General features: G+C 44.6%; 1 protein-coding gene across 1 annotated transcript in view; it reads right to left on the bottom strand.

The window, feature by feature from the left end:
- The window catches only part of LOC137624246 (uncharacterized), a 128,131-nt gene that overhangs the window by 37,406 nt on the left and 70,051 nt on the right, over positions 1-20,674 (bottom strand). The window contains exons 7-9 of the mRNA XM_068354758.1: positions 20,053-20,186; positions 15,188-15,302; positions 14,518-14,644 (exon numbers count right to left, since the gene is read on the bottom strand). Coding sequence (XP_068210859.1) covers positions 14,518-14,644; positions 15,188-15,302; positions 20,053-20,186 — 376 coding nt within the window. The remainder of the gene's footprint in view (positions 1-14,517; positions 14,645-15,187; positions 15,303-20,052; positions 20,187-20,674) is intronic.

Genomic DNA, 20,674 nt, shown 5'->3' with positions numbered 1-20,674 from the left:
ACCCTCCCGTCATCAGACATCGGAGCCGCCGGGCTCTTAACTACAAGATTGGTTGACACTGACACGGTTTTGATTAATATCCTCCCTCCGGGAGCCCTATTCATTACAGACATTAGTTTCAGATCATAATTGGCGTTCTCTATTTATGTACTTTAAGGATGTATCTTAGGTACTTTAAGTTTACTTTAAGTTACTTTAAGTTTACTTTAAATTTACTTACCAACCCTGTTCCCCGGCCCCGGGGGCCCCGGAACTAGTTATGATTATATATTCATCACTGTTTTTTTGCATCCTTTTTCATACCCGGCTCTGCCGGATTGCTCTTGGAATAGTCTCAGTTCTCTGCATGTTTAGTCTAAGGCTATACATTTATTTTTATTAACTGGCAGGTCCCGGACCCTCCGGGACCCCTTATAGAGAAACTAGTAGATGCTCATGGACTATTCCTTTTACAGGTGGTCCGTTGCCGGATGACAGCCTGCGCGGCCGTCCTTCACCAGCCTTGCGGACATGCTGTCTGTCGGTCCCACGCGGACTGTGAGATCCAGATGGACGATATTGTGGTATGGCACCCTGACAACTGCCTTATCTGTTATGACCTTATCTCCACCCTCGCTTCAGATTCGGTGAGCCTCTTTCAGTCATTTTTGTATTTACACTCCCTTCACTGGGCGGCATCAATATGATACATACTCATTGACTTCTGTTATGAATCTTCGGGTTCATGCATCATTTTGTCCCTCGGGTTTGCTAACCTTATCCCCGTCCTTTCAGAGTTCCCAGGCGGTTAAAACTTCAGCAAGAGCCACTTTGAAATTGTGGGTAGGCGGCTTCGCCCGTAACGTAAAGGCCAGGAAGCCCTACGTCCTCTCAGAAGATTATTGTAGTCTTATCTACCCGAACGCAAAATCTTCGGCAGCAGTGCCTAGGCAAGTGGCGGCTCCTATAATTGCTGACATTGCGGAAACCGTAGAACTCAATCTCGTCCAGGATACAGACATCCCTGACGACCCGGACCCCATTGAAGACAATGTTACGGCTCTGACCTTAGACATAGAGCCCATGGTTTTAGACGAACCAGACACAGGTAAGGTGGTAAGTGAGGCAGGTGGGTCTGGCGCTAAGACCTCTCTTCTTAGCCCCTCTTTTTCTTCAACTTCTAATAATTCTTCCTTTCTTGGTTTTGAAGGGAACCACGAATCCTCCCCGAGATCGCTCTCAGTTCCTCCCAAGGTCAAATCTCAGAAAAGACCTTTAGTGAGGACTCGTAAGAATCCTAAACTACCTGGATCATCGAAGCCCAAGAAGGCTCCCCTCCCCGGAGCTCCTAGTGGCTCGACTAGCACTGCCCCTATGTCTCAGGACCCGGGAGTGCAGTCATCCCCCTTAATTACCACGACCAACTTCGACCCGGTGGCCCTCACGAATATGTTGTCGAGGGTCGTTACAGAGCAGATTAGTTCTATACTTTCTGCCGTCACCAGAAGACTAGATACCCTGGAAGGTGGACTGCCTCAACAACAGCAGTTCCTCATCCCGGACGCCTCAAAACTTCCACCCTTCACGAAGAACAACCCGTGGAAAATGGCGCTCCACTGTCCTTTCACGGACGGAATGTTGACCATCGAGGGTTTTGGGACCAGGCCCATTGAAGATTTTGAGTTCTTCCCTCCCGGCCTTCAATTTCCTTTCCCCGTCTTCGCCCGGCTTACGGAAGAGGCTCTTGTCCGGCTAGATAAGGTCCCTAAAGAGACCGTTATCTTTCCGAAGGAACAGGCTCAGTCTGTTTGGGTTAGAACCTTAAATGAGTGGGGTTGTACAAACACCATGCTGACCCCCCACAAGAGTACTTACACCATGTTTCTTGTGGACGAACAGACCCCCACTCCTTGCGTCACCAAAATGGTTGAATTAGCCCTTCAGGCAGTGACCGAAGATAAGCCTTTGCCACAACTCCGGGAGACAGATCCTACATCTCTGCTGTTCCCATCAGATAATGAATGTTGGCTTAACATTCAATCGACATTCACTTCTGGTAAGCTATCCGCTGACTGTGCATCGACGCAATTCAGTGAACGCCTCCCAAGACTACCTGAAACCTTAATCCGACTCGAGTTCGAGTCCTGGTCTAGGTTTAGCCGGAGCCTCAACGTCTCGACTATGGCGGAGATGTTTTCTCTTACTTATGACGAGGAACACTCCAACTTGAATGGTGATGGCGATGAATTTGCTGCACAGTAGAAATGATGATGATGAAGCTGATGATGTGTTCTACTGTGCAGCCAATGATAGTATTTTACGTCTCTTCAGACGGAGGTGTCTTTTCCTGGGACACCTCTTCAACTTCTTCCTGGGAAACTTCTTCAATTTCTTCCGAAGGCGTACTAGCAGGAGGAACTGGCTCTTTTTTGCGAGGCTGGAAGAACATTGTGATCGGAAGTTGTTGCCGCTGCTTCTTTTTTCGATCCAAGAGCATTTTGTAGGGAGTCATGTCTTCATCGATCTTGTTGCAGAATTGCATCGAGCGAACCATATCCTCGTCCCACTCTTGCAACATTTCTTTCAACTCCTTCGCATGGTTGCAGGCCTTGGCAAGCCGTTCTAATGTTAAGCCCGTTTCTTTGACATTTTCTTGGGTCTCTTCCTGGGTATCACTCTCTTCCTCACTTGCCGATTTCGTCAGGTCTTCGAGGTCTGCGTCAGTTAGGGGCTGGGAATGGCAGTCCAACAACTCGTCGACGTCTTCAGTCGTCATGTCGCCAAACCCGTCACCTCCAATTATGGCAGCCAACTGCACAGATTTCCGTATTGCAGAGTGTTGGATTTCCGACGGAGTAAATCCCTTGTCGTCGTAAACAATATCGGGCCACAACTTCTTCCAGGTCGCATTCACGGTTGCAGGTTTCATCTCTTGAAGTGCCTTCTGAATATTCTGCAGGCACGTGGCTATGGTGTACTGCCGCCAGTACGCCTTCAAGTTAAAATCTTCATCCTCGTCATCTTGGGCAGCATCCACACACGCAACGAGGTCCGCCAAGGTATTCTTCGTGTAGAAGGCCTTGAACGCCCTGATAAGCCCCTGGTCCATCGGTTGAATTAATGACGTGGTGTTGGGTGGCAGGAACTCAACCTGAATGCCCTCATGCGACAGGTCAGTTGCGTGTCCACCAGCGTTATCCATAAGGAGAAGGATCTTGAATGGCAAGCCCTTCTCTAAGAGATATTTGCTGACTTGCGGGATAAAACACTGATGGAACCAGTTGGAGGTCAGCATCTTCGTAATCCATGCTTTTTGATTATGCATCCAGTACACGGGAAGGAGATTCTTATTTTTATTTTTCAAAGCGCGAGGATTTTTCGACTTATAAATAAGCCCCGGCTTTAACAAAAATCCAGCAGCATTGCCACACATCACGAGGGTAACGCGATCCTTGAATGCTTTAAAGCCAGAGGCTTTGGCTTCCTCTTTGAACAGGAAAGTTCGCGACGGCATTCTCTTCCAAAACAAGCCAGTCTCATCCATATTAAAGACTTGTTCCGGCTTGTATCCACCTTCGGCGATAATATTCTTGAACGTCTGGTTCACGTAAGTTTCAGCAGCGGCAGTGTCAGCGGAAGCAGACTCCCCATGCAGGGAAACGCTTTTCAGGGCGAAGCGTTTCTGAAACTTCGCGAACCATCCTTTGCTTGCGGAAAAACGTTTCTGAGGCTGGGAATCAGTGGATGTCCCTGGTTGAGGATCATCTGCATCATCATCATCTTCAGCATGGTTGCCGTCGTCGTCTTTAGGTTCCTTTGCAGCAAAATTCTCATATAAGCTCAAAGCCTTTGTTTGGATGGTGTTCGTATCCAACGCTATGTTCTTCTTCCGGCAGTCGGCAATCCACACAGCTAAAGCACCTTCCATGCGTACGATCGTTTTATTACGCGTTGTAACGAATCGCTTCGCTGATCTGCTAAAGGTGATTGCAGCCGTCTTTCTAATGTTCGCCTCGTCCTTCTTGATATAGCGAACAGTAGATTCGTTGATGCCAAAATGGCGGCCGGCGGCCGCGTAACTTCTACCATCTTTTAACATGTCGAGAAGCGTAACCTTCTCAGCTATCGTCATCATCCTTCGGTGGCGTTTAGGCTCACTACCAGCCTTAAGAGAAGCAGAACGCTTGGGAGCCATTACAGTAACAAAAAGTTCAACTTAAAAAAGTCGCACACAGCACAGATTCACACACTTAAGAACGTCTACTCAGCGATACGCGGTAACAGAGAGTGGACGATCCAGCCCCGCGAGAACTTTGATGCTGCGGGTAGGAGATGCGGGCAAAACACCAATCACAGGCTAGATAACAAAACTTGAGTTCTGATTCGTCATCTATCAGCGCTTGAACCAATCACAACCCGTCTTACAGTACTATGATGCGTTGGTTACCTACTCATAGAAGATGCCCCGCGCATACCGAACGTACGTAGATTAAGTACAATACCGTAATAATAATAAATAATGATAATAATACTGTACAGTAATAATAATAATAATAATGATAATAATAACAATAATAATTTTATTAACAACAACAACAATAATAATAATAATAACAATAATAATAATACAGCTTTACGTACGCTATTTTACGCCTCTCTCTCTCTCTCTCTCTCTCTCTCTCTCTCTCTCTCTCTCTCTCTCTCTCTCTCTCTCTCTCTCTCTCTCGTACGCTTATTCGAAATGTGATTTTTGCAACAAAGAATATTATTGGATGCAGTACTGTACTACGTACGTATACATACAAAAGATTCATGGAAAAAAAGCACATCCATTACAGTACACACCATTCTAATATGGTATGACTGCATCTGATTTGCGTTTCATGTTCGATTTAATTTTACTACGTACTGTATACAGTACTGAATTATCGTATGATCACATTCTCTTTTTGTGTTTTATTTCTTTCTGTGCCGAATTATATATCATATGTAATGCAATGAACAATCAGTAAGAACAGATATTACTAATTACAGTATTAATGGAATTACAGGTAACAAAATATCGTATTTGGGGGTCTTCAGATTTCGCGGTATTTTCGAATTTTCCGGAAAATCCGCGATATGTATATATATATGGGTTATGGGAAAGCCCCGCGAAGTGGTGAATCTGCGATTGTCGAACCGCGAAGTAGCGAGGGTTCACTGTACCTGCTTTTTCTTAACACCTGTAGAGACAAAAAGATTTTTGATACCAGGGCGGAGATGGGCAGTCCTCTCAAGGTATTTTCTCACGGCACGGACGGGGTACAACTTCAAATCTTCTGGATTCCCTGTCCTAGGAATAGCCGGCATTGAAAAGCCCTCGAACTTAGGGTCCCAGACCGCTGGATTCTGTGTCTTTGCCACGAAAGAAGGGACAAACTTGAGGGAGATCTCCCTCCACCCCTTCGAATGAGAGATGTCGTAAGACAACCCATGGATCTCTCCTACTCTCTTAGCAAAGGCCAAGGCCAACAAGAAGACCATCTTAAGAGTGAGATCCCTGTCCACTATGTCCTTCAGGGGTTCGAACGGCGGACCACTTAACATTTTCAATACCCTTGCCACGTCCCACTGCGGCACCCTGGAGGCCTGCGGAGGGAAAGCTTGTTCGAAGCTCCTGATGAGCATAGATATGTGCCTAGAGGCGCCCAGATCAATGCCCTTCAGAAGGAAGACTTGGCCCAAGGCTGCATGGACTCCTTTGATGGCCGGAATTGACATGCCCACTTCGTCTCTGAGATGCACTAGAAAATCCTCGATATCAGGGACCGAGGCTTTGAGAGGCTTGATGTTCTTTGAGGCACACCATTTCGTAAAAGTAGCCCATTTTGCTTGGAAGACCGCTGCTGAAGACCGTCTCAGATAACGTGACATCTTTTCTGCAGTACCTGTTGAATACCCTTCCTTCCTCAGGAGCCGCTTGATAGTCTCCAGGCGTGAAGGCGAAGAGACTGAGAATTGTCGTGGAACCTTTGGAAGTGTGGCTGCCGTAGAAGATCTGGCTTGTCGGGCAGAGGCCAAGGGGGAAGACATGCCAGGTCCCTTAGATCCGCGAACCACTCCCTCTCCGGCCACCAGGGCGCTACCAAAGTCATCTTTAAGTTTCGAGACGCCCGTACTCTGTTGAGCACTTGCTTGATCAATGCGAAGGGGGGAAAAGCGTACACGTCGAGGTTGTCCCATTTGTGTTGAAAAGCATCTTCCAACGCCGCCTTTGGGTCTGGGACAGGAGAACAAAATACGGGGAGTTGTGCGTTCAGTCTGGTTGTAAAGAGATCCATCACCGGCGAGCCCCATTTTTGAATGATGAGTCTGGCTACTTCTGGGAGGAGGGACCGCTCTGTTCCCACTACTTGTCCTATCCTGCTGAGGCCGTCGGCTAGGAAGTTCTTTTTGCCTGGAATGAACCTTGCTGAAATCACGATCTGTTCCGACTCGGCCCAATCCAGTATCTCCAAAGCAAGATCGCACAACTCCTTCGATTTTAGACCTCCGTGTTTCTTTAAGTACAGTGATCCCTCGTTTATCGCGGTAGGTAGGTTCCAGACCCGACCGCGATAGGTGAAAATCAGCGAAGTAGTGACACCATATTTACCTATTTATTTAACATGTATATTCAGACTTTTAAAACCTTCCCTTGTACGTAGTACTGTTAACAAACTACCCTTTAATGTACAGAACACTTAATGCATGTACTACAGTACCCTAAACTAAAACAGGCACAAATATTAAAGGCGATTTTATATCATGCGTTCCCTAACCACGCCAAAAAGCACGATATAAAATGGCAACCAATGTTTTGTTTACGTTTATCTCTGATCATAATGAAGAAACAAACGCATTTACTGTACACATCTGTGTATAGGTTAGTTTTTGCATCGATTATATTGATTATACAGTATGTTGATTTTGTTATTACAGTACCAATGTTTTACTTAATTTTTCTTAGGACTTCCAAATGAAATGTTTTTCTTTATGACGCCGCCTGAAACGGCGGCGTCATAAAGTACGCTCCATCTTCGATCGTAATAAACAAATGAAGGCATTTAACGCGCATGATGAAAGTGATAAATAATGATATTACAGTAAAAGCTTTTAGAAAATGTTATTACAAATATTATTTACCGTAACTACATAAAATCATACATACGTAGCAAAGCAGGAAAACAATTTACGAGAGAGAGAGAGAGAGAGAGAGAGAGAGAGAGAGAGAGAGAGAGAGAGAGAGAGAGAGAGAGAGAGAGAGAGAGAGAGAGATTGTTTTACGTACGTAAATGTAAATTTTAAACAAAAAATAGCCCCATTTCATATAAAATAGGTTATTACAAATATTTTATTTTATCATATTACAGTAGTCTGTATAATACTGTAAAGTTCAGTACAGTATGTTGTTGTTATAGTCATGGCGATGAAATTCTCACGAAACAAAAACACGGCATTCAATTACAACAGCTGATTCATCTCTCTCTCTCTCTCTCTCTCTCTCTCTCTCTCTCTCTCTCTCTCTCTCTCTCTCTCTCTCTCTCTCTCTCTCTCTCTCTTCGTGTTATACAATACTTACATATGGATGAAGAAACTAAAATTAGTTTTCTTAGTGTCAATTAAATAAGAAACGAAAAAATTATGCCGAGTTTACATCCATTTCAATCGTTGCTAAAAATACGGCATCCGATTTCATCAGCAAACCACTATTTTTTGGGAAACATCATTTTATTCTAGAAAATTACTACTCTTTAAATAGTTAATTGCACATTAAGAAAGCGTGTGCTTTTGTTTTTAAATTTCGGGTGTGTTTTAAAAATCGAGTATTGTTGACTTGTTTTTGTTTTACTTTTGGCTGTGATCAGATCAGCTGAGGTCTAGCTGCCGCTCTTGAGAGCGTACGAATACAGTGCACTAACAAAGTATCGTTTATACCATTTCTTAACTTATTCAAACCGTCTATACAGTTGATATTACATAAGCACCAATGTGTTATAACATATCAAATTTTTTTGTTTATTACATTTAAAACAACACACACACACACACACACACACACACACACACACACACACACACACACACACTCTCTCTCTCTCTCTCTCTCTCTCTCTCTCTCTCTGTGGGCTACTTTTCACTACCTCCCATTCCTTACCTCTCTCTATCTCTCTAACAAATGATATCTTTGTTGCTCGTCAAAGTTTCATTTACTGTATATTGAAAATCAATCATGATTCAATTTTCCTTACTTTCTCCAATCTCGCACCATCGGTCACATCGCGGTATTTTCAAAATTTCCGGAAAATCCGCGATATACATCCGTTATGAAAAAAATCAGCGAAGTGGTGAATCCGCGATAGTCGAACCGCGAAGTAGCGAGGGATCACTGTACGCTACTACAGTGGCGTTGTCGCACATCAACGCCAGTGTTTCCCCTCAGAAGATCTACGAACTGTAGGCAAGCTTCTCGGACTGCCAACATCTCTAGGACGTTGATGTGCTGACCTTTCTCCTCGTTCGTCCAAGTTCCTCTCATTGTCTCGTTGAGATGTGCCTCCCACCCCTCTTTGGAGGCGTCTGAACAGAAGCATCTCGGGAGGCTCGGTTGCGAAGGGCATCCCCTTGAGGGTATTCGACCGACATAGCCACCACTCCAGGGAGTGTATTGTCTACGGCAGGACGAGAATTAATTTGTAGGGCGAGTCCACTTGGTTCCAGAGCCCCTTCAGGTTCCATTGGATGCTCCTGAGTCTGAGCCTCCCTTGGGGAACGAGTTTCTCCAATGACACTAGGTGCCCTATTAACCTTTGCCAGTCTTTGGCTCTCCTGGGTTGCCTCGAAAGGAAAGGCAGGAGGATCCGTTCCAGATTGTTCAACCGTTCCTCCGACGGAAAGGCCCTCACTAGTCGGGAGTCCAGCATCATCCCCAAGTAGGTCATCCTGGTGAAGGGAGACAGATTCGATTTCTCCAGGTTGATCGTGATACCCAGATCCTTGCAGAATTGAATTAGTTTTACTGCTTGCTCCTTCAAAGGAGGAAAGGAGTAACCAGTCGTCCAGGTATCGAATGAGGCGAATACCCCGCTCGTGAGCCCACATAGAAACTGTCGTGAAGACTCTCGTGAATACCTGGGGAGCTGTTGACAAACCGAAGCAGAGGGTCTTGAACTGCAGGATCTGGGAACCCCACTTCACCCGGAGAAACTTCCTGCTTGAGGGGTGGATCGGGATTTGAAAGTATGCATCCTTGAGGTCTATGGACATCATGTAGTCCCCTTCCCTCAAGGACTGCAAGACCGACTTCGGGGTGTCCATTTTGAAGTCCGTCTTGCAAACAAACTTGTTGAGGGCTGACAGATCTATCACTGGTCTCCAACCCCCTGTCGCTTTCTCCACCAGAAAAAGACAACTGTAGAAGCCTGGGCCCGGATGTAGGACCACTTCCACCGCACCTTTCTCCATCATAGTGGAAACTTCCTCTTGAGGGGCCACCCTCTTCAAGGGGTCCTTGGGTGCTAGCCACTCCGTCAGACTGGCTGGGATCCAAGGTGGAGGTTCTGTTAGGAACGGGAGTCTGTACCCTTCCTTCAGTACGGATACTGTCCAAGGCTCCACACCGTGGGCCCTCCATGCTTGCCAAAAATGTCTGAGGCATCCCCCAACCTGAGGCTTGGGCAGGAGTAGGGGGCCTCCCACTCTATCTCCTTCTGGAGGAGCGGCCTAAACACCCTCTCCTGGAGGCTGAGTAGGCCGTCCTAAAAGAGGCAGACGCTGCTGGGGCTCCTCTATGGGGGGGCTGCGGTGGTTGAGCCCAAGAGGTAGATGGAGCGTCTCTCCTCGTCTGGCTGAGAGGCATGAGAAGTAGAGGGGCCATCCGATGTCGTCCTCCTGTAAGTGGGCCTCCTCACGGAGTGGGGTCTGGGTGCACCCACTTCCTTCCTTTTCAAGACCTTTTCCATGACCTCCTCCAGCTGTTTCAACAGAAACAGGGAGTCACCCCTCACAGGCAGGCTCCTCAAAGCCCTTGCCTCTCTGTCAGGGATTTTCCAAGAAAGCTTGGCCAAGACCGTATCCCTTTTCCTAAGCACCCAGTTGGCTGACAGGGCAAGAGACTGGAAAGTCAGGAACTTTAAGGTCTTTCCCCCGGAGATGATGAGTTCCTTCAGGAAGTCTTGGTTCGCAGGGTCTGTCAAGTCGTAGGTGGCTTGAACACCTACCAGAGTGGAGGCCCACCAGTCCAACCAGGAGGCGACGTGGACTAAGCCCTTGGACATCTCCTCCATCATCGAAGCCTCCGACTGTGAAAAACAAATCGGGGCTGATGCGGCTCTGTCCTCCGGGGCACCCTGACTCAACACTTCAAGGGAAGACTCCATTTTGCAGGCTCCCGGTCGCTGCCCTTCTGGTACATAAAACCTACTCTGGGACCTGAGTCCCTGGAGTAACTTTGAGGAACTCTGGGACTTGGGGGCTTCGGCATTGCCCGCCACAACCTTGTCCATGTGGGCGCAGCCCAGGACCAAATCCCTGGCCACAGGTAGCGCCAGGGAGGGTTTCTGCTGCACGGGAGCCTCCATCAGTCGATTAAGGCTGGAACGCCAGGCATCCTCGTCGGCGGGAACAGGTTCCTCGTTCCGGTGATGCCTCCGTATAAGACCTATCACCCTCCGATATGCCGAGTCCTCGGTTGGGGAACCTTCACTGTCGCCAGTAACACCCTCCGTCTGAGGCCGAGGTGACGGGCCGACGGGCACCCCCACCTGTAGCTGTGGCTCGGACTCGACGAGCACCTCCCTGTGGTGGTAACAGTCTGTGCCGACGGGAACCTCCGCACTAGACCTGGGTGTTGGGACGGGAATCGCCATGTCGGCGAGGACTACCGTCCGTAATGCGTCTTTGGGCAAAGAGGGCGAGACTTCCGTGGGCTGGCCCAACGGAGGAAGCTGTCCCTGCGAATCCAAGGGCCGAGTCAACTGTGCTGACCCGACTAGGCTGCCCGTCCGAAACCGCGACTCCCCCCCTGGGCGGGTTGAGCCGGAAGCTTCGCGGCCTTACGCCTACCTGAAGAGGTCTTCTCGCTCTGTTCCTTGCGAGGGTCATACTTATGCCTGGCAGAGGGCCTGCGTGGAGAACCGTCTCTGGGCCGGCGACTCGGAGAACGCGGAAACTCGTCGAAGTCCTCGACCCTCCTGCGGGGAACGAAGACCCATTCACCATTGGGGGACTTACTCCTCCTGTACATCCTCCTCGGGGACCTGGAATGTCTTCTGCTATACCTTGAAAGTGACCCCGAACGGGAGTGCCTGCTCCTAGATCTCTCCCTCCTCCTCACTTCACCCTCCGAAGAGACCGATGAGCCGGCCTCCGAAGACCCCGACGATACTGCATAACCCGACCGACGGGCGGGCTCGGGGGCAACGGAGGTCTTCGTGAACTGTTGAGTCCCAGAGGTCGAAGGTTGCAAAAACGAGTCAGGAACCACCGACAGAGGGGCTGGAAGGGAGGTCGGCCGCACCCCGCTGGGGAACCAGGAATCTAGGCCATCCTCCATCCTCAACGGGGACCTACCTGGGGTTTTCCGGAGCTTCCACCCGAAGGGCTCCCCTACCGTCGAGTCCAACCTATCCTGGACGCCAACAACTGCTGAGGTACCTGAAACGCAGGCCCAAGACGCGGGCGAAGAGACAGGAACAGTATTACTCCACATGGGGTCATCGGAGGAGACATGGCCCCCAATCATAAGGGCAGAGTCCCCAAGACCCCCAGACAAAGCACTTACAGGCCCCCCACTAGCCTGTGAAGATTCAGCAACCCCCACATCATGAATATCAGACTCTTGGGGAAGAGCCATCGGCACCTTCCCCGCAACGGACTTACCTCGTCCCCTACCCTGGGTAGGGGAAGAAGGAACAGAAACCTCGTCAGACCTCCCACCTGGCGACGGCAATGGCGAAGAGATGCTCGCCTTCCTGGGGGACCATTTAGAGGATTTTTTTTATTCGTGCTAAAACGAACCCACTGGATCTCATTCCAACTAACACACTCTGGGCACGTATCCATCGGCGAGCACACACTACCCTTACAGGAAGAGCAAAGGGAATGTGGGTCAACCTCCGGCTTGGATAGGAACGCTCCAGACGACTTCCCGGCTCTAGGCCCAGGACAACGGCGGGTCTGCTCCATCACAACAAAAAAACCATAAGACACAGGAACGAAGGGAAAGGATAAGGAATACACTTGGGGAAGCACAAGGGAATCACGCGAACACGCGAGAACACAAGGGAAAGCACAGAGATACCACGCGGGAACCGCATGGGACACACGAGTCGGGGACACAAAGGATCGCAAGAGAATGGAGAGCGACGGGATGGTATCACGACGCGACCAGAGAACATACTTACCGAGAACTACTTTCGGGTAATGGCCCTCCCTACCTTCCCCGAGTGCCTTACTGCCCTTGAAGACCTTTTGTACCATCCAGGAACTTACTGACGAGCGAGACCCAAGCTAACGCCGACCTAGCTCAGGACTACCCTCAGGGCACGTTCTCCTTACGCCTAAGTTAGTCCCCACAGAAAACGGAAGTAGGGTAGACTACACAAAACTCTGGTCGGTTGAGAGGAGATTCCAGATACCTCCTAAGAAAGTAGTTCGAGGTAAGTCTCTGTGTTGGAACAAATTTATTTTTAAGAAGTTGAAAAGAAAACACATTAAAAACATGATACTGTACACTTTAAAATAAAATCTTTATTCAAGATTTAATTTGTGTTTCCAAGTGCATGTGCACATGAATCAGTTTCATGTATAATGCATTTTATGGTTAACAGTTCAGACTGAAAAATATCACATTAACTTCCAGATCATATGGAGTTATGATGATAAAATAATTTGCAAGTTTTTATCTTAAGTTGTCACCTTTCAACCTTGATAGTCCCACTGTATAACAGGGTCGGCCACTTGAGTAAACTTTTTCCATCTATTTCTATTCCTTGCACCTTCTTCCTCAAGTCCCACTACACCCATATCCCTCCTCACCCCATACATCCATCCTATGTGCTGGAACCCCACATTCATCCCCTCCATCACTGGTTTGTTCTTAGCTTTCTTCATTGGTTCCATCACCTCACTTCTTTTTACATGGCCATAGTATCTCAGATGAGCTTCCCAAGCCTTCTCCTTTACAATACATATACCACACATTCTTACATCTTGACTCTCCCTCCTTTCCAGTAGTGACATTCCAGCAATCTATCTCGCCATCCTCATCTCGGTTCCTTCCAACAATCAATCCTCTTTTCTCTTAACAACTGAAGTTCTGGTTGAATTTAATAGCAGGCCATGATAACCATGTTATAAACCTTCATTTTGCACCTTTATGACTTCTCTCCCTTTTTGCCATACTTCTTTCATTCTCAATGCTTTCTCAGTACCTCCCTCCTCTGTTATCATTTATTCTAAGTATTTAACCTCATTTTTCTCTTTACTTCTTCATGTCCTTTACTGCTAATCATTATCTCAGTCTTTTCAAAGTTCACCTTCAATCCTTTCCTTTCTAGGATTCTTTTCCATGCTAAAAACCTTTCCTACAGTTCTTCTTCAGCGTTCGCTATAATATATAAATCATCCGTAAACATCAGTTCCCAAAATTCTTTGGTGTTCCTTAATTCAAACCTCAAAGTGTCTAAGAGGACAAGGAACAAGAAAGGACTCAGAGCTGATCCCCAATAGAGGCCAACCTCCACAGCAAATGCCTCTGGCTCCAAAAATTTATATCTACAATGGTTCTTGCCCCTCTCATACATCATTCTCCCTAACCTTCCAACTTCTCCAGCATGCCTCTCTTTCTTATACACCAGTAGACTAACCTTCTTAGTACCCTGTCATGCTTTTTCAAGATCCACAAAACACATGTAAACTTTTCTGTTTCCTTCTAGATATTTCTCTTGAATTTGTCTTACTATAAAAATAGCAACCACTGCACTCTTCTTTTCATAAAATCAAACTGCTTCTCATGTATACCTACCAACTCTCTAATCCTTCCTTCTATTATTCTTTTTAGTATCTTGAATACAACTTCAAAAGCTTTATTCCTCAATAGTTCCCACAGTTTAACTTGCCTCCCTTTTGTTTATTCTATTTGATTATCCAACTCTCTTTCCTGTCCTTCGGCATTTCCTCTACATCCAAGATCTCTTCCAATGGTGAAAGCGCTCACTCTTTGCCTAGATTTTCCAAAGCCTTGGCAATGAATCTCTATTACCCTACAGATTGAGACGATGGAATAAAACTGACCAAACACCATAATGAGTCCATCCCTCAGCCAATTCAAACTCTCCCCAATAGCACTTCATTTGAGGCTTCTATGCTCCTAAAAAGCTCCCAACAGTCCTACCCACCTTACCAACTAAAAAACATCAGTGGGATGTCTCTCTCATCCTTAGCAGTCTCACCCAAGCCCCATTAGAACCCCTGAATGTAGTTGATTTTTGAATGAGTGTACCACACAATACTTACCGTCGCTCCATCTTAAACTTGGGTCTGGCCCCTCCATTTGACTCCAGTGGCTCCCTCTTGATTGTCCGGTTAAACCTTGCTAAGGCAGTCGCTTCCCTTTCCCATTTATATGGGTAGTACAAATCTCCTGAAATAAAAGGACCATTTTACATGAACTATTTAGGCCACAAAAAGTTTCTATTTAAATCAAATATATATAGGCACCATGATCATGTTGCTTCAAAATCTCGCAGTCAATTGAAAATGTCTGCTCATCTATGGTACAATACAGTACAACCAAGTGATTTCCTACTTGCAATCAAGATACATTAGATAGTCTAAACAAATTATGTATTGTAACAACCAGTTTGCTACTAATTTATAATAAAGAGTCGAGAATCCATTAAAGTTAGAATCCTTTTACTCCTAAGTGATTTGCTTTCTACTTTTTTCCTTCCATCTTTCACCCCCACACCTACAGTATTTAATTCCTTCAAACTTTATTCCCGTTATTGCAATTAAGTTGCATCAGTGAAAATTTAGATTTATTGTTAAAGAAAATGGATTTCAATGGTCAAATGCTAAACTGCAGTAATATAGGTAATAATTTTTATGGGTTCTAAGATGGACAATCATAAAAGCAAGGTCATTCAATTCATAACGATTCTGTGGAAAGGTGAGAATAACTGACCTTTAATTGTTCGAATGGCATCAACATTGATACCTTCATCCTTTATTAAACTCGACCTCAAGGCTTCTCGCTCATTTGGATTCAAGATAGAGTTCTCCAGTTTACAACCACTTCTCTGAAAAACATGAAATTACCAATGAGAATATTCTCATATTCTTTATCTAAATGTTATAATTAGATTAAATCAAGGTTGAGTTGGGTTATTCTGCATGGCAGATCTCGACTGCCCACCCCTATCAACCAAAGCATGCAGAGGAACCAGTTGCATCACCTGGCCAAAGTTACCAACTCTGCAACGGCCACAGATAAAAACAATTTTCAAGAGGTGAAAGGCTAATAAATCAAGCAACAGCTGCAACGTTTTATGATCAAGACTTACCCCTTCTCAAAACTTAACAAAAATCACAGATTTTATAAGTAATTTTTATGTTTCCTAACTACACAACTTTAAATCTTTTAATAGGACTGCTTACAGATTGGCTGGGCTGTTAAAGTTTATAAAGAATTGTTGGTAGTTACTACAGGGTGGCAGGAAACCCCCGGCCCCAGCTAATACACTAAGTATCCACTTTGACCTACAGCTTGCAGGGTGGCTGAGGTGGGAAATGAAACTTGAAGGACTCAGGTGAGTGTGATTTGTTACTACTGTACACAAATACATAGCCTCATCTTTAGGGGGGGAGGAAACCTATAATCCTGGGGTGTCACTACAATTGGATCTGATAGAGGTGCGGGAGTATTCATACTACCACCTCCCAACACTTGAGAATAGTCTCGCACAGGTTTCTGTCCGCAGACAGACTGTCGAGGAAGAACCTATATCCTTTGAAGGTTATGATGTCACAACGTATGGCCAATTAGGTGTAATGTATCATTATTTTTATCCATCCTCCCCCTCGTAAAGTAAATGGGGCATATACTTCTTTAACTGATTTGTATAAACAGATGCTTGGAATGGAAGCTAACCCGCATCAACGTTCAATTTGGCAAATATTGGGCAGACTGCTGCACCCCAAGATGGAAGGAAAGGAGGAGGGCAAGATACATTGCGACGCTAATCTTAGACAAAATGCTTCTTATCACGTAGGGAGCTCAGTCGGTAAGCAACATAACCTGCCGAGCAGCTACCACAGGTCATAATGAAAACATATCCAAAGACTTGTGGGTATACTCCCGTATTGGGCTGCAATAGTTCTTCCAGACCCTGGCTCTTACACCATTAAAGTGAACAGCAAGAGATTCAACTTTAAACACTTTATTTGTAAACAGAATGGTCTTCTACAACTAAGATTCAAATGACAACAACACAACCCTAGGCACTGGCACATGCGCAAATAATAGCAGTGGAAACACTAATCACAATCATAGATACAAGAAGAACTGTGGAACAGCTGTGTGGTGTTAGCACTTGAGCCACTGACAGCTTCTTCCTGAAGGCTACGGCAGATCTGATATTCTGGCTTTGTGTGACCGAGCCTGGTGTGATGCTCTTGGGAGTGCATATATGATAGTTTCCAAGAAGTCAGAATGAAACACCATTTTAGGATCTCTCATTCCTTCAGTACTGAAGTAAGAATCGTGATATCCCCCCAAAAAGAACAGGAAAATAAGTCATTCTTTCCTTGCTAGTCGCCTTTGTAGGGATGAGAAGTAAGAGTACTGAAGTCATGGCTGCTTGGATTCTAGCTCTGTCACAAACTGCTGAACCAAAGTTATAGAGATCTCCTATCCTTTATAATGGCTAGTAATACAGGAAAATATATGAAGTTTTCCTACTCGCTTCATGGGGTTAACCGACGTTCGAGCGGGTACGATTAAAAAACCTGAACCTTCATTGAAATGCTCAAGCGGCTTTAGCTCTTATGAAGCAAAGATTGTGACTACCCTGGCTTCTCAGGTCTAGTCGATTCTCTTGAAGAGATCAGGCCTAACACTTGGATCAGGGGCCGAGCTGTATCTTCACTTTGGGGGTTGGGAGCTTCCCCGATAAAAGAAGAGAGATAAACAGATAGTCTGGGTACCATTCAACCTGTGGTTGGTATAGAGCAATTCGGGTCTTGCTGTATCTTGATGTCTTCTCTGACTGTTGAGTACAGTAATCGGAGAGGCAGGGAAAGAGGAGGAAAGGCTTAAGTATCTAAAATTCACGGTGATGTCGGAAGGCATCTTCAAACTTTGCCGACAGTCTGCGATGGGAAGAATCCCAAAGTTTCTCATCCTACTGCATGATGAACAGGACTAGAGATGCTTGAGAAACTAAGCCTTTCCATCACGAGATGATGTAGGGCTAGCATTAGACCCTACACCGGGACTTTGTTGATTAAGCGTTTATGCTTGAACAGTGTTCTTGCCTTAAAACTTGAGCAGCTACATAGTGTTTTCTACTCACTAGAGTGGACCTGCTTCAGATGGGTTTGTGAACCCCCTCGTAAATTTGGGCACTGATGGAAGTTATCGGCTACCCAGTGCTATATCAAACCCTTTGGAAAACTAGCATTGAAGCACTGCAAGCATTCCTGATAGGCTGAGAAGCAAGTGCAATCCTTCTATCAATCACATCCAATAGACAGGAGGAAATTCAGGTGAGGACCTCATCCCTTCTCCTCAACATCTGTGGACAGTAGATTCTCAGAGGAGAGAAGTACTCACAACAGAGTTCATCATGCAACTACTAGAGTAGATCACCCCGTATTCCTGTTGTCATCCAAACCAAAGGTTGGCTCTGGTTGTAAACCAAAATAACTTCAGGAACTTTACGCAGGGGAGCTGCCATATGAAACTCGCCTTTTCGGTAATGGGGAAAGTCTCTGAAGGCGTTTTTATTGATCTCAAAGGCAGTGTAGGAACTCTAACCAGAGACAGTGGAAGACCATAGTATAGAGGCTATGGCACTACTCAAGACTAGAGAACAATGGTTTGGTTTTTGAGTATCCTTCTCCTAAAAGAGCTGCTTACCATAGCTAAAGAGTCTCTGCTACCCTTACCAAGAGGAAAGTAGCCACTGAACAATTACAGTGCAGTAGCTAACCCCTTAGGTGAAGAAGAATTGTTTAGTAATCTCAGTGTTGTCAGGTATACAAGGATAGAGGTGAATCTGTTAAAAATAGGCAAGACTATTCGGTGTATGCGTAGGCAAAGGGAAAGTGAACCATAACACTACAGTATTCACAAGTTCAGAGTTGGAGCAAATGTTTTTATGTTGACCAGGATAACATGAGTTTTTTTATAGTTCATATATGACATATCTGTTTTTGACGTTGTTAATAGTTTATATAGGACATATCTGTTTTTAGAATGTTTTATTGTTAATTTATTCTCATCATTTATTTATTTCCTTACTTCCTTTCCTCACTGGGCTATTTTTCCCTATTGGAGCCCTTGGGCTTATAGCATCTTGCTTTTCCAACTAGGGTTGTAGCTTGGCTAGTAATAATAATAATAATAACCAGTCATGACCCCGCAAAAATCACAAAGCCCATGGGGTTCATTTCGGTTTGCTCATATAACAGCCACACCTGCGGCGTTCTTTGCCAGGGCAAAGCTGCATGACTGACTTGGGCCGAATATTACAAACCATACGTACATGCTGAAATGAGAGGGGAAGGCAATCATCAGTCAAAATAACCAAGTCAGTGAGCGCAACAGTGAACATCTGTACACAGATGCAGTTGAAGCCAAAGAGAAGGTTGCTTTGCCTGTCAGGTGTGTGGGGCTTACCCGCCATCCAATTATATTTACATTGCTAAAAGTCTAAAAGCCATTTCAATTTCACCGATATCATACGCCTATTAAATGTTGAGGGGTTGTTTACATGTAGAAACAACTAAGTGGTTTCTCAGTGTACTGACTTCCATGCCACCCACCAGTAACTAAAGACCCCTTGTTATAAATGTTAACAGACCAAGTTTCAGCCAAACTGAAAGCATACTCTTGTTTAAAGAAGGGTACGTATTCGAGTAGGAAGGAACAAAAAATTTACACTCTTCCTTTGGAAGGAGAGTGTGAATAGATTTAACATCTAGTCAAAACATTCTGATTAAATAAAAACAACCTAATGCTGGTTCATAATTTCAACCAAAGAAATGGAAATAACTGTGATCTACCATCGCAAAGAAGAAACTCGCAAGATAAAATAACAACATATTTTAATGTGGTCAAAACGGTAACTTCTTTATATTTCTTAACAACTTGTTCATTTATTATATAAGTGCTCAAAAAAATGAACTAATGTTATAGATGAATTATCATGAAATATGCAAATGTAACAGCAAATCAGTAAATGACATAAGAACAAAACCTTCAAGAATGTGAAAATTGGGCCAAGGGTGGAACATTGCTCTGATATATTTATTTCTGGGGAATTTTCATTACAGCAATAATCCAAATTGATAGCACATTCAAATGCACTTCTAATCTTGTCCTCCATAAATATCTAAATCAAAGCATTATACAGATAAAATGTTACTTGCTGGAGGTAAGGCACAAAAAAAAAAAAAAAAAAAATAGAGGTTGAAGAAATAGCATCGTCAAACTGAGGTACAGAATAAGATGCCATGTAAATGATCTGCTTATTACACAAATCTAAATTACTGTCATTCCAATAGTTATAAAAATCATAAAGTCCTGTTTAAGACACTAACTGATAACTTGGAGATAATAGTAGTAGTAATAAAGAAAATTACCTTTGTGAGGATTTTCAAGCCACGAGTATTAATATCAATTTTTTTAAATGCCACAACATAACAAGTAATTCAAGAACAAACTGCCAACACAATATTGTACAAAATCGTAGCTTTGAAAACTTAAGAAACCTTTTAAGTGTATCCAACATCAAATTACATAAACAGAAATTCTCATGTACTTACAATATATCGTTCAGTATGTTTCTTTCCTATGATATGATGGTACATAGTTTCCATCTTGCCGTGTGCTGCACACATTTTACATATATAATACATGTTTCCTTTGTGATTTATATATTCCTCGATCATTTGCAACCCTGTAAGAAACACAATTATAACCACATATTGTTATTACTGTGTAAAATTTTCCTAATACAGTACACTAATCAAACAAACTACAAAATATTCATAATATCAAACTTCTTTCTCATAGGAAGAGATTTGCCTAACAAAGAATGCTGTAATATGTACCAAGATTCCTTGCATAGGCTCTTTAAGTATCAGCTCAGTATTGCCCACTTTTTTCTACTTTCCACATTCTTTCATTCAATGCCTCTTTTCACTCTGTGGCTTTTCAAAGACAGAAAAAAATCCCTAATGAATTTAAATATCTTTTCTAATCGCAGCACACTAAAAATAACTGTGCATCTCTCTCTCTGTTCAAGCCATCACTCTTTCTCACCATGATTTTATTATTCAAAAGGTTCAGCTTTCATTTTCCTCTACACAGGACAGTGAATCTTGGACCGATACCTGTATGCAATCTCAGACATGAACAATCTCAAGTCTAGCTAGAGAAAGTTGA

Source organism: Palaemon carinicauda, chromosome 31 (assembly GCF_036898095.1).
Source record: "Palaemon carinicauda isolate YSFRI2023 chromosome 31, ASM3689809v2, whole genome shotgun sequence".
NCBI lineage: Eukaryota > Metazoa > Arthropoda > Malacostraca > Decapoda > Palaemonidae > Palaemon > Palaemon carinicauda.
Note: the sequence above shows the minus strand (reverse complement) of the source record. Positions and strands in the feature narration are given on the sequence as shown.